Source organism: Aplidium turbinatum, chromosome 4 (assembly GCF_918807975.1).
Source record: "Aplidium turbinatum chromosome 4, kaAplTurb1.1, whole genome shotgun sequence".
In the NCBI taxonomy this organism is placed as follows: domain Eukaryota; kingdom Metazoa; phylum Chordata; class Ascidiacea; order Aplousobranchia; family Polyclinidae; genus Aplidium; species Aplidium turbinatum.
Window position 1 is genome coordinate 13,316,815 of NC_137475.1, and position 24,759 is coordinate 13,341,573.

The following is a 24,759-nucleotide window of genomic DNA, read 5'->3' on the forward strand; positions in this document are numbered from 1 at the left end:
TAAAAGATAGCTTAACATCCTCTCTTTTAGCTCAGTGGTTACTTGTTACATGCTCCACTCTAAATCAAGTGGTGCTGTTTTGTGTGCTCTCCGGATATGTGCTTGAGCAATCGTATTTTAAGACTGCTCCTCATTCAGTGGCACCTAGTGGTAGTGGATAAAAGAATACTCTGGCAACATTTCAACAATTATCAGAAACTCAAGTCTGTCAATCTTGGCAACCGGGTCTGCATCAGTAGTTCAAAGTCTTTACAAGTATGCAGAACTGCTAGGATTAAGCTATCAAAAAAGCTTTTGTGGTCTGCGTACATAGATGAAATCAATCCTTCAGCGCTTTTAAAATTAAAAAATGTTTGTTGAAACTTCAATCAGCGATTCTTTTCAAATTCAATAATTTTGATGAATTATGTGATTTATATCAGAACTTTATTTTTACTGTAACTCTGTGTTTTTCCGATGTCATCTCTTTATCAGGAAACTGATTTGTCTAACTACATCTAGTTTTTTAGATATAAATGTGCAATCGTTTCTGTAAACGCGTTATGTGATGTTAGTGTGTCAGTTTTTATTGTTGTGTTGAAGTTGGAAAGTTGTATTGTCATCTGCGTTGTTGCGGATTGTCCTTGGATGAGCAGAGCATTGTGGTTTTAGAGTACACTCAGCATAAACCATGTTTAACCAGCAAAAAACAGGATTTGGAACTTCCAGCTTTGGTATGTTAGTTAGTAGCGTATATATTTACGATAATAATTTTCATTGTTTGTAATTTTATTTATATATTTATGATGTGATTTTTACTTTGCCACATCCAATGAGATGAAGAATTGGAGTAAATGCAATTGCTGCAAGGAAAGAATCAGTCACCCCCACTAGTAGGGACAAAACCGAATTTGCATGATGAATTGATGATAATATTACTTTTATAACTCAATGTGCAAACAAGTAAAATGAAACTATAGCAAGACCTCTGAGATTAATTCAATTTGGTATGTGTGCTTGACCAATGCACTTTAAGGTCAGCTCTCTGTTCGGCAACTTCTAGTGAATAAAATCATTCACAACTTTTAACAACACACCAAAACTTGACTAAGTCGAGCTCACTGATTCATTGATTCAAAGCCTTTATAAATATGTAAGACTGTGAGGATTAAGCATCTTAAGCTTTCTCAAGCCAAGAAAAAAGTCTTACAATCGTCAATCATTCATTACACAGTCATCTTCCAAATGAAGATTTGTGACCTAAATGAGTATTACATTGGATGTACGGAATTACATGGATGTAGTATTACATGTAGTAGTATTACATGAATGCTTTGTTTTTAAAAAATTATTAACGAGATTTGTATGAAAATGTAATTATTGAATATGAAGAATCGTGATATGAAAGCACACAGCTAATTAATATGTAACTACTGTAGATATTTATGAATATAGCAATGCACTATGAAGCTAGAATCAACAAATTATAGTCTGCATTCAATACACTGGAATCAGAATGTTGACTGCAAGTCAATGTTTTTGTGTGCGGTAACTCTGCAGTACTGGTACAGTGTTTCATGTAAATTATTTTTATGTGTGATATTATATTTTAGGAGCTACCAGTGGTGGCTTGTTTGGCAACAAGACTAGCACTACTGGGGGAGGATTATTTGGTAATACTGGTGGGACAAGTACATTTGGTGCTACTTCTACATCAGGTACCTACTGTAGTAATTCAAAGTTTGCCTGAACCCGATCTGGAAAACATACGATTATAACGTGTTGCAAGGCAGAGGACTCTGGTTGCAGCATGGTATTCTATACCTATATATACAGTCCTCGAAATTAGCTTCCATCTACAACGGCAAAAACATTGCCGTCGCCAAATCAACAAACCTTAGACTGCGGTGGCAATTGCTGTATGCTTTAATCAAACAAAATTTTATGCGCTTCATCGTGTCACACGGCGGTAGCCCAGAGCATCACACAAGCTATTTTATGCGCTGGCAAAAGTTTGCATCCTTATAAATACTGCTTTAATAGTTATGCAAAAGTTACTCTTTCATCGAATGCTTATTGTTTACGGGTGTCATTGCGAATATAAATCATGGCAAAGGAAGATACATTTAAAAAGTGGAATTTACCTGCTATAGGTTATCTAATGGCCCGTTTCGGCTAGTCCGATTCAGCTAGTCCGATTCGGCTAGTCCCTATTCGGCCACAGTCCGATTCGGCTAGTCCGATTCGACGAGTTCCCTATTCGGCTACAGTTTTGAATTGTATTTTGTATTCTATTCCACAATATCGTTTCTTTTGCATTCCGACAAAGAAAAGTAAATTGAAATGAAATTTAGCGCAAAATGTTTGAACTATTAAATTGAAATGTTTGCTCACATAAAATCGACATGTATCCTACGTCACCGTCTGTATGCAAACTTAGAATATATTAGAATCCTCAACTGTTATGAATGATACAAAATTCCAGATCCAACGACGCCTTCTGTTTATTTAGAGAATGTTGTATTTATTCCACAGTATCGTTTCTTTTATAGATGAAATCATCAAAGCTTTAGATGAGTGGGGTTTATTCCAGGTCATGTAACGCCTAAACCCAGGTTTATTCTAAACTGCCACTTAGGTTTTAACTTCATCTTTTATGTCAAGTGCTATTTGGCAACTGTCTTTTTTTTGTTGACACGTTTTCGCTGAGACTTTATCTCATTAACCTCTATTGTTAATCATGAAAAATGTTGTTTTGATGTAAAACACTTATTTTGAACGAACCCAGACAACAAAATTTGTCATTTTTACATTGATTCAACGTCTGCAGACGATGTAAAAATGACAGAGTTTTTCGTCTGGGAAGGCACTCAAAGGTAAACACTGGATAAAATCCAAGAATGCAAAAGAAACGATATTGTGGAATAAAATACTTTATACAATTCAAAACTGTAGCCGAATAGGACACTAGCCGAATTGGACTGTAGCCGAATCGGACTAGCCGAATAGTAGCAGACCCCGTTATCAAACTTATGAACAGAAGGAAAAGTTAGTGTGGTATTTTGCAAAATTTGTAAAGAATTTTATGACGGAAACAGATCGGAATTAGAAAAGCTATGGGGTCAAGTTAAAAAACTGGTACGAAATTGGATAAATGGTTCTTCGGCAGTAAAGAAAAGTAATGCTTCCGATCATGTGGCATCGCGCGTTCATGAACGTGCAGTTTTGTGTTTTCAAGTATTCCAGTGACACGCGACAACCTCATCCTCCGATACAGCATCTGATGATTCCGATTCTGACTAGTCCTTTATCCAACAGACTTTGTGTTGCTCGCAGTATCCCAATTGTGCCGAAATTATGTTAGTGTAAACGTATATCGAGGCAATCTTCTCTCAGGGAGCGATTAATTTGTTAACGATACCTGGTTGAGCAATTAACATTATTCTATGATAATTTAGCGTCGCTAGATGTTGAATTAATGTAAAACAAACTTAAATTTCTTATTGGGCAATTGGGCATTGTTGTTATGCAATATAACCCGGTTATGCGTCTATTCAAAGCCGATAATTCAAAGTGGTAAATTCAAAGCCGATAATTCAAAGATAACAATTCAAAGCGGTCGATTGAAAGCCGATAATTCAAAGACGACAATTCCAAGCGGTCAATTGAAAGCCGGCAGTTCAAAGTTGACGATAATTAATCCGCTTGATTGGAAAAGTCAATAATTGAAATTAATTAATCTTATTGTGATGTGATAAGAGTGCGAGCTCGTACTGTACTCAAAAGTCCATCGTTTTGCAATGCTGAAGTTAGTCAGAAGTCGAACAAGGAGTAGTATGGATGTTTCTTTCACGAAAACGGAAAGAGGAAGGAATAAAGCATGCCACTGCTACTGCTATAATCACGACAGGGATAGTAAGCTTGGTGAGGGGTTAAGCTTCTGGTTGTGTGAAGAGTATTGGAAGGAAAATAAGTGCAAAGCAAGAATGCATGTCTGCAATGAAAAGGCAGTGAAATTTGTTGGAGAACATAACCACGCTCCAAATGGTCAGCGTAAGCAGGTTTTGGACGTTTGTGCCCAGGTTAAATTGCAAGCAGCAACGTCTTACGCTACAACTCAGCAACTCATTACGGCGGCAACAGCAGATTTGCATCCAAATGCAGCAGCTCAAATTCCTGAGGAACGTGTTTTGAAACGCAGCATTCAGCGAGCCAGAAGGCAAGTACAAAATATTCCTGTGGAGCCGTCAAATGCTGAAGAACTGGTAATTCCATTAGAATTCAAGAAATTAGATGATGGTACTGTGTTTCTGCTTTATGATTCTGGGCCTGGAAATGATCGCATATGCATCTTCAGTACCCTGCGTAACCTTGAACTTCTCTCTCAGAGTCAAAGCTATTTCTCTGATGGAACGTTTAGCACAGCTCCAAGCCATCTCTTTCAACAGCTATATACCATCCATGCTATTGAATTAGGCACAATTGTACCTCTTGTCTATGCTCTTCTTCTGAACAAAGCTGCTCAAACCTATTGTCGACTTTTGCAGGCTATAAAAAACCTTCGACCTCAAATAAATCCAATGTCCTGGATGACAGACTTTGGGAAGGCTGCAATCAATGCCATTCAAGACAATTTTCCCGCAACTTAACTGACGGGCTGCTTTTTCCATTTACAGCAATGTGTTTGGCGTAAAATACAGCAATTTGGATTGGTAGCAGCTTATAAAGAAGATGATGGAAAGTTTGCAATGAGTGCGCGGAGCCTGGCAGCACTAGCTTTTGTACCAGAACAAGACGTTGAGAACGCATTACAAGCCCTAGTGATAGATGAAGAATTTGATCACCGAATTCAACCTGTAGCTGATTACTTTGAGGACACTTGGATTGGTCGACCAACTCGCCACGGGCATCGAAGACCTGCTGTGTTCCCAAATGAACTTTGGAATGTTTATCAGCGCACTTTGCGTGGAGAGCATCGTACCAACAATAGCATTGAAGGGTGGCATAGACGTTTTCAATCAACTGTCGGTTGCTTTCGTCCGTCCATCTTTCGCTGCATCAACGCTCTTAAGAAAGAGCAAAAACATAACGAAGTCCTAATGGAACTTCTTGTGGCAGGCCACAATCCTCCATCTCGAAAAAGGAAATATGAACAACTAATTGAACGGATCCTTCGCATTGTGCAACAGTATGATGCTCGAACAACGGCTCAGTATCTGCGTGGAATTACTCACAACTTTGGCATGTAGTTTTCTTGCGAACTATTTTCTGTTAGAATTGTCGGCTTTTGGTATGTAATTAAATTGAAACTGTTTTGTTATGAACTATTTTAGGTTTGAATTGTTGGCTTTTCTCTGTTTTGTTTTTTGTAGTTAATCTCAGCTTTGAATTATCGGCTTTTAATTGACGCCTTTGAATTTTCGTCTTTGAATTTTCGTCTTTGAATTGTCGTCTTTGAATCAACCGCTTTGAATTTTCGTCTTTGAATCATCAGCTTTGAATAAACGGCTTTGAATTTTCGGCTTTGGCTTTGAAATGATGTTCATTGTTCAACTATATTTTGTTTTGATCAACAATAACCTAAATGCTGGATTTGGAACAAAAACTATTCAATTTCTCTGTTTATTTTTGATATTTTAATCAGTTGGTTATTTTAATAATTGAGAGAATTCAAATTCTAAAAATAAGTTTCTGGTGAACCAAAAAATGCTTGGTAGAACAATGAACCATTTGCACAGCCAACTGAAGTACAAGAATTTATTCCAACAAATTTTTTTTCATGAAAAACATTTGCCATCAGTTTTGGCATAAAATTTGCGCAACATTTGCCCTCTCGTTGCATAGCACATAAGACGTTAGACGTAGCACGACATGTAATTAAGGTAGTAGTCTTAACGCTGTCTGATGTCTTGTTTTTAGCGGGGCTGAAACAAGAGAAAAATCCAAGATAAATATAATCTTTCGTATGAATTTTACAGGCAGCCATCTGTGGCTGCCTGACAGGTCGGTATTGGCGGCCATTAATGAAAGTTCAGGCGGCCATGGCCACCAGCTATTTTGAGGCCAGCATATCAAAATGGTCACAACTCACAACTGCTTTTATATTTCCTAAATAGCCCAGGTAGCCGACCATTCACTACATAAAAATATTTTTCTGGGTTTTGACCGGTTTAACCTAGTTTTCACCGGTTAAAACCAGGTTTAAACCGTTTAGTAATTAAAACCAGTTTTGACCACTTAGAGATCAACCCTGGGCAGCATTTACCACGACAATTGCCGCGTGCCGCCGCTAATTCCGAGAACTGTATGTGATGTACTCATAAATCTTTCTTGCCATATCTAAACATTATCATTCCATAATTTTTCTTGGAAGTTGTTGATTATAGATTTACATTTTAATAAAACTGCTTAATCTTCTGCCACACTTTCTGCACATATTATAAGTTTGAAGTTTCCAACTTGGTATCTTTAAAATCGAATTCAAGATCCATAAATGGCATGCTTTACCTCCAGCAGGTTTTTATAGTAAATGGAGATGTTGTATCTGAACAAGCTATGGGTGACATACTTTTACCTCAAGATTTAAACTTCCAGTGCATTGCTTGTTATTGTATCCAGCACTCGATGTTAACAATTTGCATATTACTTGTTAACTTTTACAACTTCTTTCATGGCAACCTGTCAACATACTTAGAGTAAGTCGTTTTGCTTTAGGTGGTTTTGGTGGCTTTGGAAGCTCAAACACTGCAAGTATTTTTGGTACACCTGCAGCTAAAACGACTGGCGGCGGGTTATTTGGCACTCCAACACAGAACACATTTGGTCCCTCAACTCAAAGCAATTTTGGAACTTCTAGTTTCTCCCAAAATCGTACTGGTGGTGGCTTGTTTGGGAGTAGCACCCCAGCAACAACTGCAGCAGGATTCGGAGGAAGTTTGTTTGGAACCTCAGGTTTGTTTTCTATTCAAACTGTGAGGAATTTCTGTTTTGTTTGCATCGAATTCTAGTGGTTGCTTCTCAGCAGCATCCAAGTAAAAGCAAAGCATTTATAAGCAATTTTTACAATGTAATTTTAAGTTATAAGTTATAAGCAATTTAACTAATGTAAAACTGAGTGACAGTACTGTTCGAAACAAAAATGTACATTTTTACATAAAACTTCTCTACGTTTGATTTCGTTGGAACATCCAAACAATTTCGTTCAAACACAATTCATTATAATTGTATTGTTACAGCATCTCACTTCCGTTTTTAGATTAGCCTGTTTGTACAGTAAAAAAGTGAAGAAAGTCCCATACTTGATTCAAGTGTCGGGTACTAAGCCTTCGACACTAAGGAGAGTAAGGTGGCCCTGGCCAGTTCCTTTCTCCCGGTCGCCTTTACTTCAGCAAATACGCCCACCCAATTTATTACACTATGGGTAGAGGTGAGCGGTGTTTTCAACAACCAGCTGAAGCCGGGAGTCGAACCAGGTTTGCAAGGTCTGCTACTGTTCGGCTAGTTCCCTATTCGGTTACAGTCCTATTCGGCTACAGTCTTTTTCGACGGACGACCTTCGAACATATCCAAGCATTTAAATGGTCAACTTCAATGACAACTAAGACATGTAACGCCGAAACCCAGGTTTATTCTAAACTGCCACCTAGGTTTTAACTTCATCTTTTATGTCAAACGCTATTTGGCCACTGTCTTATTTTCGTTGACACGTTTTCGCTGAGATTTTATCTCATTAACCTCTATTGTTAATCATGAAAAATGTTGTTTTGATGTAAAACACTTATTTTGAACAAACCCAGACAAAAAAAAGCGTCATTTTTGGGTCCACGTCTTTTAGGCGCAGACAGTTAGGCGCTGGTCAAATAGACGCGCACACTGTGGCGTCCGGATATTTAGGTGCGGGGCACTATGGCGCCTGTTCATTTAGGTGCTATTCCTTGTAAAGTCTGCAGATTGTATCAGCTCAGCTTTGGCAAAATCTAGTCGGGGTTTTGACTGAAAACTAAGTTACTCTTCACTCAAGCCTACCATTCGCTTGAATATAGGCTACGGTATATTTTTGACTGGTGTTTAGTGTGGTTATTATTTGACTTAACTAAAAGTGAACTCAGTCATGTTCGGAAACTGGAATAATTTATTGATAAAGCTGTCGCCGACGCAAACCTGGATCAACAAATAAATGCCAAACAAGCGTATTAAAAAAACAATATATTTTTCTGTTTGATATAACATTTTGTGTAAAAAGCATTGCCGGTTTAAGCAGCTTCACTCAAGGAAGCCATGACATATTTTTCTGTTCAATACAACATTTTGTGTGAAAAGCATTGCCGGATAAAGCAGCTTCACTCAATGAAGCCATGACTAACAACAAATAAATGCACGCGCATTAACAAAACAACATATTTTTCTGTTCAATATAACATTTTGTGTGAAAAGCATTGCCCTACCTGCCAAGCTGATACAATCTGCAGACTTTACTAGGAATAGTACCTAAGTGAACGGGCACCACAGTGCTCCGCACCTAAATATCCTGACGCCACAGTGTGCGTGCCTATTTGACCGGCGCCTAAAAGACTTGCTCCCTCATTTTTACATTGATTCAATGTCTGCAGACGTTGAATCAATGTAAAAATGAGGGATTTTGCCGTCTGGGAAGTGGGAAGGCACTCAAACGTAAACACTGGATAAAATGCAAGAATGCAAAAGAAACAATATTGTGGAACAAAATACAAAATTTTCTAAATAAACACAAGAATCTGACATACATCTCTCTGTTATCATTTTTAATGTAAAAATTCCTTTTGTGGTCCCTTTGTCTGGAACAAATCCAAACTGTGCTGTTGAAATTTCCGATTTTAGTTTTGGTCTCAATCTCATCATCATGATTCGGAGTAAGATCTTTGTTAGATGATTCACAAGGCTAATTGTTCTGTGGAGTGAGCATTCTGTTGCTCCGGTTTTCTTTGGTAAAGTTATGAATATGGAACGTACCATATCACTAGGGATGTTTTCGGTGTCATCAATATATATGATTTAGGGTTGGATGAGTCAACACCAATTAACTTAAACAATGATTAAAGTTAATTCGTTGTTGGTATGCACCAACAAAATTCTGTTCAAGATTAGTTGTTCAATGATTTAATCAGACTGTTGATGGTTTTTGCTCTGTAGCAATGAGTATTTCTTTGATTTTTTATGGGGTTCAGTACAGTTCAGTGGTAGAAAAAGGTACATACATTGTTTGTGCATGGTAATGGCAAAAAGCGTTATATTTGCTGATAAGTTATTTGGTAGAAAAGTAGGCTGAATGAAGACCGGTATTCACAAATTTGGGAGTAATTCTGGGCTGAACCAAATTAGGCTTAATAAGCAAGGAATACTTGTATCTTGCATTTTCTTGTTTCTAACATGTATTATATTGAATAACTTGTGCGTCCTCACAACAAGTGTCTAGCAAAAAAATGTGATGAAAATTCAACATGCTACTAGAAAACAAAAACCTCCAACACAAGGCAAAATATGCTCTATGAATGAAATAGAATTTTCGACAAATAGTCTCGCGGTGAAATGTCCTTGCGACAGGTCGGCCGCGCCAAAATGTCCTGATCCCGTACTTATATTGCAGTTGACCTCCTATTGCAATGCGTTTGTCTTTTGTTTCTTGCCAGTTAACGTATTTGTTTACTGTTCAGTCGGCGCGAACGCATTTGGACAGCAAGCGCAACAGCCAAATGGGACTGGCGCTGTCAAATTTGCGCCTACAACGGGAAGTGACACAGCCATGAAGAATGGCATCCAGCAAAGCATTAGTACGCGACATCAGTGCATCACTGCAATGAAAGAATATGAAGGAAAAATATTTGAAGAGTTACGGGTGGATGATTATCTTGCTGGAAGAAAAGGACCAAGTAAGTGTGTTATCTCATCTAGTAAACGCCTGGAACCGTGTAAAAAGAACATTTTTATTAGTTGTGACTTATGAGATGTCTTTATTACCATAGAGGAGTGACTCTAAAATGCTGTGTTCAAACTTATACTCAAGATGTCTAGGCGGGCTGAAGAAGTTTTTTGCGTAATTTAGAATACTGCATACACCACAGTTGATTTTCAAGTTTAAGGGATTCCTAAAAACTTCGGGCAACTCTACGTAAGTTGTTGAAATCATGTTTCTTCGTGGTTTGTCTGTTTTTCACACCACTTCATGTGTGAATTTTGGCTTAGTCTGCCACAATAACTTTTTCACACATCTCATATCATATAGAGATGGCCAAGCTGGATGTAAGATCGTTCTTCCTTTTCAATTCTAAAATACCCTACAGAGCGCCATGTCACAGAGTTTGGTAACTTTTGTTATACTTTGCCGTAAAATACAATAAAAAAACGGAAGAATTTGTTATTTTGTTTCAGGCGCCGGAACCAGTTTTGGAGGTGCAACATCTTCCTCTGCGACAGGCTTTACATTTGGACAAAAGTCCACTGCCTCTGGTGGATTGTTTGGTTCTACAGCCAAGGTTAGACCTAAGCCAATCGGCAATCGTGTGTATGTTCTATTTTTAAACATAATTTAAAACATTTTTTTTTATATAAAACTATTGATTACTGTTTCAGCTTTTTTTAAACACAAATCTTCACTTTAAATACGAATTTTGTTAAAGAATAGCCAAAGCTCAGTACATAATACTGTGTAGGACTGTAAGTGTAGGTGTCTACTTCTTCATGCGTTTCTTTGTCTTTTCAGCCTGCATTTGGTCAAGCATCCGGTGGTTTGTTTGGCAACACAAACACCTCCACAACCGGTGGATTATTCGGCGCCAATAAGTCATTTGGCACAACTACAACCGCAAGTGGTGGATTCAACTTTGGAACGTCAGCCGCAAGTGGTTCACTTTTTGGAAGCAGCGTTAACAAGCCTGTGAGAACTTGTGTTCGATGATCTTGTTGCTGAGTAGAAAATATATCCATCTTTCCGGTTCAGTTTCGACAGTTTGTTGTGCGGCGTCATTATTCATGCCTACAAGATAAACTTGAAAGAATTTTCGATAAATACACGGTGAATCGTAGCTATTCTTTCAATGTCAAATGATTCTGATGCTTTCTTCATTGTCCGCTGTTCTCTATTTCTTATGTTTCAGTACTTTTGCAGCGTAATTTACGGATAGGGCAATTTAAAATAATGACATCTTTGTGCATTAGCATGTGTCAAAGCATCGGCAAGCGAACTATCAACTGTAATATCTAAAACATTCATACAACGATACACAACAGGCTATTCTGCAATCGTAGTCCTTCGTGCACTGAAAGTGGTTGGCGATCGCCCGTGCTAATAGTTTACTAACATGTGGTTAGGGTGGAGGCATGTTTGGAAACACTACAACTTCTACTGGTAGCGGTCTATTTGGGAACACATCATCTACAGGTTTTGGAGCAAGCAACACGTTTGGAACCGGAGGAAGTGTGAGTTAAATGACTACCACTTAAAAATTTAAAAAAAAAAAGATTTTTGTTTACTTTAGTGGTAACTTTTATTGTTAGAAATCAGCCGTAAAACAGACATTTTCCTGATTGTAAAGTGTTATATGATGCAGATGCACACCTGTAGTCCTTAATTCACAAATTCACACTCTTTAGTTTGCAAACTATGCTCACTTCAACGTTCACAGACACATAGCATGCCTCCCGAACGATTGCGAGTCTGACATTGATAATAATCAGCTCACGTTTTCTTATAGTTGTTTTTGTCAAATATGAAATAGCAAATAGGCTGATGTTATCATGTGTTTTGAACAAAAAATATTCATCATTACAATAAACTGTATTAAAAAAAAAAGTGTTCTCGAAATACGTGTTAAAATTTTTTTTGACAAAAGTTTGATTTTTTTAGAATCTTTTTGGTGCTAACCAAACCACCGGATTTGGAGCAACCACGCAGGCTGGTACTGGGTTTGGCAACACTACTGGTGGTTTGTTTGGGTCTTCAACTTCAAAGCCTGCAACTGGACTGTTTGGTGCATCATCTGGATTTGGTCAGCAATCTGGTAACCTTTTATTTAGCAACTTTTACGCATTTAGCAACGGTTTGCATTGATGCAATAACAGTAGGTTTGTATATTTGGCAATTTGAAATTATCATAAGCCGCCAAGTAACTGAAGATCTCATAACCCTGCCGTGAGTGCCGTGGTCTAGTTGAAAATATTGTTATTTTTTAGTGGCGCATTACTTATTTTTCTGTTCAAACGTGCGAGTGCAAAAGTTTACGTGTAATTTTGATCATTTTGTTTCTTTATAATATATTTTTTGCAGAAGTTTTTGTATTGATTTGTAAAACTGTGAGTTTGAAGACAGTTTAATGCATATAGGTCGCCATTCTTTACAGTGACATAGCTACTAAGCTGTGTAACACAAGGTTTAATAAACAAAATTCTGCAAAGTTAGAAAGTTCATAAGATAGAATTCCCCCACAATTTTACTTACTTTATAGTCCCTTTTTTTGAAGGTTCATTGTTCGGCAAAGGTGGATTTGGTTCAACAAACACGACAAACACGACTGGTGCACTATTTGGAAATACTTTGAGCACCAGCAACACACAAAACAAAAGCCTTTTCAGTGGCTTCGGTGGCGCTACTGGAACTGCAGGAGGTTGGTAGCTGTTCAATTGCTTGGCTTGGTTTGACAGGTCTGCTACTATTCGGCTAGTCCGATTCGGCTAGTTTTGAGTTGTATTGTATTTTATTCCACAATCATAGGCGCCGACTTTTCAAAAAAACTTTAGGGGCGAGAAAGGTGATGACGTCATAACCATAACGCTATTTTACTCAATTAAAGTAGTCTTTAATTAAGCTTAATGTCTTGTTTATATTGACACCTACGTCGCAAACCGAATTTATTTGAACCGCTACTTGAAACGATTAGTTTTACGCATGCAGTACGCCTAGTCTTAAAAATTTTGATATTGTTAGCTCATAATTGGAACAGTTGGAAAACAACCCGCTATCGGTTTTATTAACCTCGTATCGCACGTTTTGCTAATTTCTTACCTTCACAGCGTTAACAACGGCGAAGTGTTTTCTCTTCTGTTTTTTTCAAACAGTCTTTTATCCAGGGATATCTAAAGAAGGGAATACGAAGGCTCAGAGCAATTGCTGATTCTCATGACACTAGAAGGGCGGTAGTTGGTACCGCGTTAAACATGCGGTTCTTTTTAAAATTGCTGAAAGTTTTGTAGTGCAGCTGGTACACTCAGCTACACAAGACAGTTAGCAAGTGTTATGTAGAACATATTTTGAATTAACAAGTAGCCTAATTATGAGCGTTCATTGAATATCCATACCAGGTGGTAATAGTGCAATGCAGGTTGTCATAACAAAGTTTATTAAATTATTATAGGTGGCAATTGTCATTTAAAGATAAATAGAAGCTAAATAGAAGCCCTTCTATTGTCAGACGTAATAAAAGCCTTCGTATCCCCTTCTCTAGATATCCCTGCTTTCATCGAATACTGTATATACTCGATTGATTGATTGATTGATTTTATTTCGTTGTAGGTAAATATAATACAATAAATACAGCAATAAAAAAGGAATTTCCAGCAACGGGAATCTGCGAAGAGACCATAGGTCTTCGAGTCAAGCAGATACCCCAGATTCTAATAGAAGTTCTAAAATTGCGATAAAAATAATTCAATAACGAAAATTGAGACAAGGTGTTGGAAGATGGTCACAGAGAAATATATTTAGTAGTCTATCGGTAGCATAAAGGTAATACCAAATTAATCGTGCTAATATTTGGCGATGAGTGAATATTTGTGTTGTTTTTTAAAAGAATAAAAGGACAATTTACGCAAGCTCGTTGGTAAGGAGTTCCAGACTTTCACTCCGGCATATTTAATGCTGCGCTGGAGTCGGGATGAGGCGTAACGTGGGACAAAATAACAATCATTGGAAGAGTGTCTAGTAAGACGTGCATTATACATGAGTTTGGTTTTTTCAAAGTAGTGTGCGAAAGGCAGAGGCAATACATCCATATCAAATTTAAACATGAATTTAGCAGTTTCGTGTTCGTACAAATCTTTAAGCTTGAGTATGTTAAGTTTCTTGTAGAAAGGTGTGACATGATCAGACCACCTGCCACCTGCTACTATTCTAACAGCCTTATTTTGTAAGGTGCTAAGCTTGTTCATTTGTGTCTTGCAGCATGAACCCCAAATCGTTATCCCATATACGATATGAGAATGTACCAGTGCGTAGTATGTAATAATGTTTTGTTTGGAAGAATGTATTTGAGTTTCGACAATATCCCTACAGATATAGAAAGTTTCTTGTGGAGCATATTAATGTGAGGTTCAAAATTTAGACCATTGTCAAAAATAATGCCAAGGTATTTGGCAAACTTAACTTGTTCGATCTGAACACAATTATAAAGTACATTGATATCTTCTGGGTAGCTGCATTTTTTAGGAGGGATCACAATGACATTTGATTTGGAAGGATTGATAACTAATTTATTGGCATTAATCCAGTTCTTGATGTTAAGTAATTCAGACGATATTTCCTTTTCTAAGTAGGTTGGATTAGGAGCGTTAATTACCAGGCAAGTATCGTCTGGTTACCAGGCAGGTATCGTCTGTAATCGTCTGAAACTCGAGTATAAGTCGAGATGTTCGCAAGTGAATTTCACCTCAAAAAGACAGGTTCAACCTATACACGGGACAAGCTATTGTCTCCAGCTTGGCAGTTTTCAAAATGAACGCATTTTTACTGCCGCAAAATCATTGTTGACGTAGATTACGGAGTTTGGAACGGCCTCGAGAAGTAAAAGTTTTGAATGCGTTTATTACCAGTGATTCGAACTTAAATTTCAAATTTAATGATTTCTTGTCAATTCTAAACTTTATGCACTTGTTGAGCAATATGCAAAGCTCACGAGAAAAACAGAAAGAGCTGTTAAGAAATCGATTTTTTATTTTTGTGTGTAGGATATAATCGTTCTTATTACGTAACATTCCATGATCGTTGAAGTCGATGTCAAACCTAAGCGGTCGCATAAAACAATGATGTCAGGTTAGCTATGTGATAATAGCGGTAAGAGACTTCGTTATTGCAGGCAATATCTGCGGCCAAGACCATTAAACACCTTTTCTTTTATCGGTTTTCAATTTAGTTCTCACACATTGCGAACAAAACAATGCGTTCTGTTGAATCATAATTGATCTCACAGCGGGAAGACCTGGTTGAAAATAGCGCGTCTAATTTAGCTGGTTTACTTAACATTGCAGTGAATAGTTACGTGACTATTCCAGCAGCGTAAGTTACTCTATCATCTACTTTGAAATTTTCATACCGTATGACAGGGCTACTCAACTGGCGGACTGCGTTCCGAATCTGGACCTTTTGGGTATTGGTGGACCTCGGGCTTCTGGAAGAATAACTTCATTGCAACATTTTAGGGCCTCTTTAAGCAGAATTCCATTAGGAAAAAGCAATTTTTTGTGATTTTCCAAAAAACTGGGGGCTTCGCCCCCAGACCTCCCGACGCTTTGCTGTCTTCTCTGATGTCCACACAGCTACAGTACAAAGAAACACAATACATTTTTTCCTTTTTTATTTCTTTGTTTGTGTCAGACAAAAATGTCGTGTTACATACTACCTGAAAAGTGTTTCTGTGCTCGTACTGGTTGTTTAATTTTCGTGGTTGCATGTGAAATATTCACCGGACCGCAGAAATATTCAACTTGTCAAAATGGACCTTTGCTAACATTAGTTGAGTAGCCCTGCCGTATGAGAAAGCCATGCGATCAGCTGCTGTTTTGCGGGCAAGAGCAACGTAGGCTATTTTTTGCTTTCGGCACTCTTTAAGTCCGTTTAAATGATCTAAATCTCTTTCGCGAAGTGTTTTATCTTTGAAACACAGAATCTATGCGAAGTGTTAGTGGTTAGGTCTAAACTAAACCCCACTCATCTAAAGCTTCGATAATTTCAACTATAAAAGAAACGATATTGTGGAATAAAATACAACATTCTCTAAATAAACAGAAGGCGTCGTTGGATTTGGAATGTTGTAATAGTTGAGGATTCTAAGTTATTCTAAGTTTGCATATAGACGGTGACGTAGGATAGATGTCGATTTTATGTGAGCAAACATTTCAATTTAATAGTTCAAACATTTTGCGCTAAATTTCATTTCAATTTATTTTTCTTTGTCGGAATGCAAAAGAAACGATTTTGTGGAATAAAATACAAAATACAATTCAAAACTGTAGCCGAATAGGAAACGAGCCATTCCGTGCTTTCACAGTGTTGTATAATATCCCAGACAGCAAAATCCGTCGTTTGCAGTCTGGAAGTGTGGTGCTTTTCAAAGCTACTTCTGGTCAACGGCCATCTTCCAAAAACCTGCAATCTTCCACAGCATAGATTCGCAATAAATGACTTTTCGATTTCTTAAGGGGGTTTCCATGCACTTAGTTGTTGCAGAGGTTGATGATAGTCACTCTCTTTCTCCTGTTACTGGGCGATATGAAGACTTGTGAACGTTCTTTTTATTATGTTACGAAAGTCAACTTTGGATGTGGTTTTCATCTTGTCAGCTCCAGCTCGTGTCCGATCATTGGTTTTGTTTTTAATTTGGCTTTGGATGATGATGGCAGATGTGGCTTTAGAGGCCCAGGCAAAAGCCACATTGTATGGAGGGGTGGAAAATGTGGTTGTTTTAGCTTTTCTTTTCTAATGTTTTGTTTTTCCTGAGCTTTATGTTTTTTGTTTTCTTCGAAAAATGCGGTGCCTTCCCTAGTTCTCTTCCTCCAGAGTGACCTGTTTAGGTCAGCCGCCAATGTGTGAAACCGGTGTAGCAGTCCAAGAGTTACTGCATGCCAAAAGTTACAAGAGTTGCCAAATATTTCATTTAAATTTTATTTAATTTTGTTTTAAAAAATAATTAAATTTTTAACCTCTCAAAAGGTCAGATTAATAATTATAAGTATTTTGTAATGTTAACTGAAAAGCTTGCATTAGTTTGAGAGCAATGAATTCATTACACTTAGTTAAAACAATTTTCGCTTTTCTATCGATTGTGAAAACGCCTGGCACCGCTGGTAACTTTTGGACTGACAGTAACTTCCAGACTGCAACACCGCAGAAGCAGTCCAAAAGTTACTGCTATTGTAAGTGGGTGTGCATTTTCGAAATTCTTTTGGGAAAACTTGTAAATGGACTGAAACTTCGCTTGGTCAGTAGATTAAACCCTCTGCAAGTGTGCGAAAGATGAATCCCAAGGATAAATATTCTCATCACGAAACCATAATCCTAGACTTTTAAGTTTCGTGCCACGTGTTTTCGATGGGAGTCCAACGGAAATTCATTGGAATCTCAAAGTGTTCAACACTTTCGTAAAAGCTAAAGCTTTCCCGCGTGTGACACTGTGATAGCCTACTCACTGAAGGTTGATGGCGTTTTGACTACCGGTTGGCCTATATGTAGCCTAAGTTACTTTATATTTCTTCAAAACGGTAATTATGAAAAGCCAGACCAAAAATAGGCTCAGTGCTTCATTCACTAGAAAACTTTGGTTTTAATTTTCATGAAATAGGCCTACATAAAATATAGTCAAAGACTATGTTCGTCAACTACGACTCAAGACCAGCGGCTAATAAGTCAGCCTTCAAATGCAAACTTTGCACGATATTGTTTGTTTGTTTGTTTATCTTTATCCTGCATTGCGGGAAAGCGGACTTGAGCGCTATACATCGGTGTACGCCTTCCGACATACACCTGACCCACGCTGCAGCCGACGGCAATGTCCGTTTCCGGTTGTCTACTCTACTTATGAATTAAATTTGGTACTACGCCTGTATGTATTTGGTACTATATTAAGGCCTGTATGTGTATAGCTTATTAAAAGCCACCGATTCACGTAGGCCTATAGCCACGATTTAAACTTTGAAATGTTTGTAGCGATGATCAATTAAATTAATTGTTTCAACAGAGCCATATAGCCTACAATGAGTCAATAAAACACTCATATTACTACATTGTGAATCGTAGGTTGCATTATAGCACAATCAGGATGACAGCAAAAGACTATAGGCTAAGTGGTCATCTAGTTAATCACCTCCCCATGCAAATTTATTTGCCAACGCACGTAAGGCACGGACACAAATTCAAATGGTATAATACAAACAAATCAGGTTAAAATGATAGCCTACGTAAATTGTTAGGTTACAAATTCAAATTTCATTCCAAAACAGCAACAATTTCTGGTACAAAACTCATCTTTTAACTTTCATCTTATTTTCGCTTCATTCCCAATTACGTTTCTGCTGTAAATCATGTTGTTAAGATGCAATGGTGGATAAGTCTTCAAGTTCAACATGTTTCCAATGTTGAAATCATTTATACAAATCTGCTGCAAGCGTCAAATCTGAAAACCCTGTTTTAGTAACTTCTGGACTGGCAGTAACTTTCAGACCGCGTATACACGCGGTCCAGAAGTTACGGTAACTTTCAGACCGCAGTAACTCCTGGACCGTTACACCGGTCTGCTGCTATTCGGATAAATCCCAGTTCGGAGAAAGCCTTTTTCGGAAAAAAGTCTTTTGAGTAACCTAATTAGGCCTACATCGAATCCGATTTGATATTTTTCCGCCGTAGGAAATGAAGAAAACGCAAAATAAAGTCAATGTTTTGTTTGCGACAACAGATTGTAGCCTCCTCATTAAAACGTACATTATTTTTGCAGTTGTGCACTGTATATTTATTTTTCTTTGTCGGAATGCAGTAGAAACGATATTGTGGAAATAAAATACAATGACATAAATAACCAACAAAAGGAAAAGGTGGTGGCAAAGCCGTAATGGTATAAGACATGCATGCAAAGATCCAATTCCAAATTGCCCATCTATATATACTTGTTTGTTACGCATGAATCATTACCACGATCGACATACCAGTGGCGAATCTGGCAATCACTTCCTTAAGACGTAATAAATTAATTTTATTAGCCCAGTCAAGATTGTGGCTGGTCGACAGCTTTACAAAATCAGAAGTTACCTACCTACTCTCCGCATATGAAGTATAAGTTTGTTTCCATTGTCAATCAACCTCGTCTTGAGCTACTTGGTCTAGCACTCATGCTTGTTGCAGTCGCTTTTTCCAGCTATGCTAATAACAAAAATACAACAACTTGAAAGCTACCTGATACAGTTTATTCTTCAAGAAAGAATACTAATTTTGACCAAGCATGTCACTGACTGCGTATTAGTACTGAATTACTTATTTGAGCACCAAAATTACTTATAAATGATTGATAATTTGTTTTGTAAAAATTTCTTGTTGACCAGTGTTATAGGTTAATTGGCTAAACTTTTGCATGGGTTTAGAAACATAAACACAAAAACCGCTTACCTGAATTGGATTCGTCGAAACGGGCCATTCCCTTGTGAAACTGGGCTGGAGGCTTCCAACTCTACCAAGCCTTCCCACGTTACCCGTGATATCATCACCATTGGGCTTTGTTTGGTTAAGGTTCAAATTGAGACACAAGCCCTCGCTTGTATTGTTGTTTAAGGTGTTTGTGACTACGCGAGGCCTACACAGTCACACACACTCTCAGCCACTTTTATGTCTACTGCGGTCCAATAAGATGGAAACGTGCAGCTTCAGGGAAACTGCTGTTCATCGAGGTCCGCCTTGCAGGATGCCTGCCCTTCAGACACTGCCCTCTTCCGCCAAAAAGATATTGGCGTTGAGGACTTTTACTTGTGTTCTATTAGCCCCAAGAGTTGCTAGGAATGGGCCTAGCTTTCAGTCGGGTTCACCTCTACACCACGTTGAAGCGTCTCCATACATAGACACTCCGATTTCGTAGCAACTTTCATTTATAACGTGGCTAAATGCGTTTTGGGAAAGTTATTTTACAATCATGAACTTTTTCATTTGAAGTGCAAACTACAAATGAAAATACCTTTGTTTTGCTCGTGTCTGATAAACCAACTCGGTAACTGGTGCGGCCATCTTGCTCTCCTTTTTGCTTAAAAAATGGAATTCATTCCGAAATTCCGTGGTCCACTAGTTGTCTGCAGCGACTCCTCCATTTCTCTTTATTGTTGGCATTTTCCAGTTCAACCTCACTGTGCCTTCCCATATTTTGTTTGGTATTTGTTTTTCTCGTTTGTACTTTGATAGGCTTTTTCTAAACTCGTCCGGTTCATATCATTCTTTTAAAACTTCTACTAAAGTGATGGCAAATTACCACTTTCTTCAGGGGGAAGTTCAGGATTTAACTTTAATGCCGGAGGGAGCGGCCTCGGATTTGGAACAGGGTTTGGTACTTCGTCGGCAGGGCAACAAGCAACGGCAGCCGGTGGTGCTACTGGCTTGACTCTTGGCGCGTCGAACCAACAAACTGCTGAGATGCTTCAGGTTCAAACTTTACCATTATTTTTTTAAAACTTTTTTGTCAGCAGTTTTTTTGCACAAATAATAAATATATTATGGAAAAAGGTTGTTTTTTAATTTTTGTTCACTGATCACCTCCAGCTATAATACATGGCGACTTTGTAATGTGAAAAAAATGTCATAGTCTATTATTCTGTATCAGTGGCTTTGTCTTATGGCTGAAAGCTATGTTAACCAAAGGTCGAGTCTGGTATTTTTGATCGACTACAGTGGTGGTCGTTATTGTGCTGTGCAGTGTGCACATAGAGTAGACATTATACAAATAAAAAAAACTTGCATAGACAACATCACTTCAACGTTGTTTTAACTAAAAATCCACCGTGCTCATAATGAAATTGCTTTTAGACGTTGCTAGCCGCTCCATTTGGGGACTCTCCCTTGTTCAAGAACAACTTGGCTGACCCAGGCAAACGCCAAGAGGTTCGTAGATACTTTAGAAATTGGCTGAGAGAAATCTCATTTGTGGCTGTTCTGAGGTTTGTTGATACAACAACATGTTTTGTCTCAAGTCATTTTTTTTTAATTCACTCGACACCTACTTTTGTAACAATGACTGAAAATTGGAACCTGTAGCATACGTATGATTATCACCCAAGTATTTTTTTGTTCTTAAAGTTTCACAATTACGCTGGTTCTTATATAAATGAAATAGGAAAGAAGAAACTCATCTTATGCAGTCAACAAGTCAGCTACCCCATTAGAAAGTTACAAAATGTTTTAGATATTATAATATACAATGAAAAAACATAATGATATGGAAGGAAAAAAAGTTTCACAAAGGTTTTTTTCACAGTTCCCACCGTTATAATTGCATTATTTTGTTGTGATTGCTCTTTTAACCATCATTTACGTAGTTCATGCAATGCAGGTTTTAAAGCCTACCAACCCCATCGCCCAGAAGGCTGCCTTACAATCCCCGCTGTACCGTGTCTCGCCGGGGTCAAAATCCAAGATCAAGCCGAAAGCTCGAACCAGCCAATCGGTTGATTCATCTGGTTTCCATGGGAAACCGCATCAATTGTTCGCTGGCCTGGAGCCCGAAGAAGAAGCTGACGTCAGCAATCGCAGTTTTGTTGGAAAGTAAGAACGTGAAATATTTTTCCGTGCAATTTGTCAACATCAAGCAAATTGACTAAAAAGCATGCCTGAATTAATACCCGATTATTACCCAAAATTCATTCTTTGACTGCTCTGGGCTGTGCACTATTTGACGCACAATGAAAATACACAAGTTGTTTCTTGTGGCAAAAGATGCAAATGGCTTTTTTCGCTATATGTGCACGAACTTTCGCCTTCCTCACATTGCTTTGAAGAAAAAATGTTAATAAATTTGTTGAAAAAGAAAAGTAGAAGATAAAATGGCGAAAGTAAGCGATAACAGTTTTTTAATTTTAACTTAATGGGTTGTTAACCTCTCTCTATGACCTCTCATTTCAGTAAAGCTGTGGTAATGCTCTCGGCTGGCCCAAAGCTTCAATAATTACTTGTCTGGTTGGAAAACACTTTTGCCCAGATTTTGTTTTGTTTACTTGCTGCGCTGTTTTAGCTTCCATGCATCAATATCTTTTCAGGTCAAGCGTTAAGAAGTTGACGATAAAAGTTACTCCAAACATCGGCTCTTATCCCACACCATCACCGGGATCGGTCTCTTCACTAGCGAGAGGTGGATCACGAAGAAGTTCTGATGCGTTAAAGACGGTCGAGTCCGCTGATCTTCATCGTGGCTCCACTGTCGTTGGTGGGGAGGAATCAGGAAATCTCCAAAAAAGTTCGAACACTTTAACTGGCGTGGAATCTGGTAAATTCCTACAAAACTCCAACGCGTCTGCCACAGCGACATCATCTGTGGCTAGAGCTTTCAACTCGAGGTGACGCGGTTTTGCAGTTGTATATTTTTGCTTGTGCAATTTAGTGTTGTGCTTAAAATAAATTTCAACAACGTAGCGACAATGTAAGATAATTTGACCTTTTTGGAAATCTATTTTTACTTTTGATACCTTGGTGTCATGCTAAATATATTTCTGATCGAGCTCTTAAAAATCTTTTATTGGTTTCATTTATTTCATGGCAGTTCGTACGGTTTACAACTGCTTCTTATTGCAATGATGCGTTTTTTACACATTTCTCAAGCGTTTTGCCAATAGCATATTTCCTTCATAGTGACGCTTAATGTACATTATTCTGTGTCACAGTGGCAGTGGTCTCGCTTCGAATGATCACGAAGTGCCCAACGGCAGCAAAGTCTCAATGGACGATGTTGTCGTTCAGGCTGGTGAGGTAGGCTCTTATATAAATTATCATGTATGCAACGACTTGTTTTTGTAAATTGAAAATACTTTTTATTGCAAGTATTTAGTATTGTGTGTATTTTTGAGATGTGCAATTTTTTTCCAACTTATAATATAAATAACATTGTGAGCATCAGACTTTTTCAAGTAGCTGACTTCTGTGGTGTATTTTCATCGCCTACTCACTTGTGAGGTTAGTGCATGCTTTAGCTAGGTGCGCTAAGCAGGAATTACAGAATTTTTCAATGAACCGCTTGTGTTGGATAAAATTTGGTTCGCCTTGAACTCAACTATTTTAATTTCATTGGCTGGTTTAGTTTAGTGGTGCGCTACTAACTCCAGCATTTATGCAATTTAATGCTGCTTTTTAAAGTAGTTACCGGGAAAGACAATATCTCAATTTTTCATGTTTTTCAAGTAAAAATCGTTAACCCTGCTTGATGAAGTTGTACCAGTTTTCGTGTAAATCCAAGATTTTCTCCATCCCACAAAACGTTTGACAGATTCAGGTCTAAACCTCACAAAGCTATATAAATAAATTTCAATTTGAAACGGATTCAAGAATGGAGTTTCAAAAAACGTGTTAAAAACACGGAGAAGACTGCATCTCTGCTTTGATTAGATGCTTTATCTTTTTGCATTCACGCACAAATTTACTTCTCAATATTATCAAATATAGTTTTTTGAATGCAACACCGTCTCATCCATATTGGCAGATGTATCAATCTTTACATGATATACAATGCTTATTGCTTGGCAGGTGGCGCAGAAGATGGATGATCAAAGTTCTGCCGCCATTCCGCCTGAACCCCGATACAATGACACGTTTAGCGACCTTGCCGTGCGAACTTCAAAGGCCACCTCGAGCAAGCTACCTGATGTTGCCCCGACGACAACGTCAATTCCGAAGGTTAATTCGTTGAATTCTTCCCTTTCATCGGCGATCTATCCAGGTTCATCTTCGTCAATACTTTCAACTGAGAAAACACTTGAGCTATTGGACGCCGAGGTCAATAAGAATGGAGTTGAAGAAAGCGCTCAAGATGAAGTGAGCCAATTGAATTATTCGATTTGTCGTCATCGTCCAAATTAATTTTGGTCCCCACTAGTGGGGAGTAGCAGATTTTTTTCCATGCTGCGATTGTCTTTTCTCTCTGTCCTTTTATCTCCTCCTTAGTCCGACCTTGCATCCCTCATCCTTCACATTTTTTTCGTGTTCTTTTTGACCATCCCTGTTTCCTTTTTCCATCCACCTTCAAACCTAAAGCCTCTGAGAAAAATTTCATTCTCCCTCTTTTCTTTAGCTCATGCCCATGCAATATTTATTGTTTATGAAAACTGTCTTGCTAGCTGATTGATAGTGCAAGAAGTTTAGAGTAATACAAAGAAATTTTTGACCTTATAGCTAACCCGACAATCTCGTCACAGTGGTTAATGTTTTTTCACTTAATCGCATAATGAAGTAATTAGATTTCAATATGAACATGAAGCAAACAATCGTTATGATTTATCAGACTCTGCCCATATTTTTTTTTAATGCACGTAAAATTCACACAACACCATGGCATTTAAGTACTTTTTGAATACTAGACTGCAATGAAGAACTGTTATGAACTCTCTAAAACTCGACATCAATGAATGTGCTTTCATTTCAAGGGTACCCCCGAGCCTCACCCTGCTGGTATCATTCTGAGGAGAACTGGATATTATACTATACCTGATATGGAGGACCTTGCTAACATGCTGGACGATAACATGCGGTGTAAGATCACTGACTTCACCATTGGACGCCGAGGTGATTAATTACCACAATTTGTATCGCACTGAAGTCTACTGTGATCAACTTATCTGTACTCAACATATCGCAGGTTATGGTTCCGTGTTCTTTGAGGGCGAAGTGGACATCACCGGTATGAACCTCGACCATTTGGTTCATATTCGACGGAAAGAAGTCACTGTTTATCCGGACGACGACGAAAAACCACCACTTGGTGTGGGCCTCAACAGGTGACGATAAATCGTAAAAGTAGTTTGTTTTTTCCGTTT

At 38.1% G+C, this 24,759-nt stretch overlaps 1 protein-coding gene across 2 annotated transcripts in view; it reads left to right on the forward strand.

The window, feature by feature from the left end:
- The first annotated feature begins 520 nt into the window (after window positions 1–520).
- The window catches only part of LOC145768466 (nuclear pore complex protein Nup98-Nup96-like), a 38,160-nt gene continuing 13,921 nt past the window's right edge, over window positions 521–24,759 (forward strand). Inside the window, exons 1-17 of one of the 2 annotated variants that reach the window (XM_082579962.1) lie at window positions 521–713; window positions 1,593–1,697; window positions 6,694–6,930; window positions 9,669–9,884; window positions 10,384–10,487; window positions 10,715–10,888; window positions 11,323–11,430; window positions 11,858–12,011; window positions 12,471–12,614; window positions 20,232–20,389; window positions 20,771–20,845; window positions 21,294–21,505; window positions 21,997–22,293; window positions 22,618–22,702; window positions 23,474–23,761; window positions 24,370–24,508; window positions 24,582–24,720. In XM_082579962.1, coding sequence (XP_082436088.1) covers window positions 671–713; window positions 1,593–1,697; window positions 6,694–6,930; window positions 9,669–9,884; window positions 10,384–10,487; window positions 10,715–10,888; window positions 11,323–11,430; window positions 11,858–12,011; window positions 12,471–12,614; window positions 20,232–20,389; window positions 20,771–20,845; window positions 21,294–21,505; window positions 21,997–22,293; window positions 22,618–22,702; window positions 23,474–23,761; window positions 24,370–24,508; window positions 24,582–24,720 — 2,678 coding nt within the window. In that variant the 5' untranslated portion in view covers window positions 521–670. Of the gene's footprint in view, window positions 714–1,592; window positions 1,698–6,693; window positions 6,931–9,668; window positions 9,885–10,383; window positions 10,488–10,714; window positions 10,889–11,241; window positions 11,431–11,857; window positions 12,012–12,470; window positions 12,615–20,231; window positions 20,390–20,770; window positions 20,846–21,293; window positions 21,506–21,996; window positions 22,294–22,617; window positions 22,703–23,473; window positions 23,762–24,369; window positions 24,509–24,581; window positions 24,721–24,759 lie in introns of those variants that run through there. The other variant, XM_082579963.1, reaches the window with a different exon arrangement.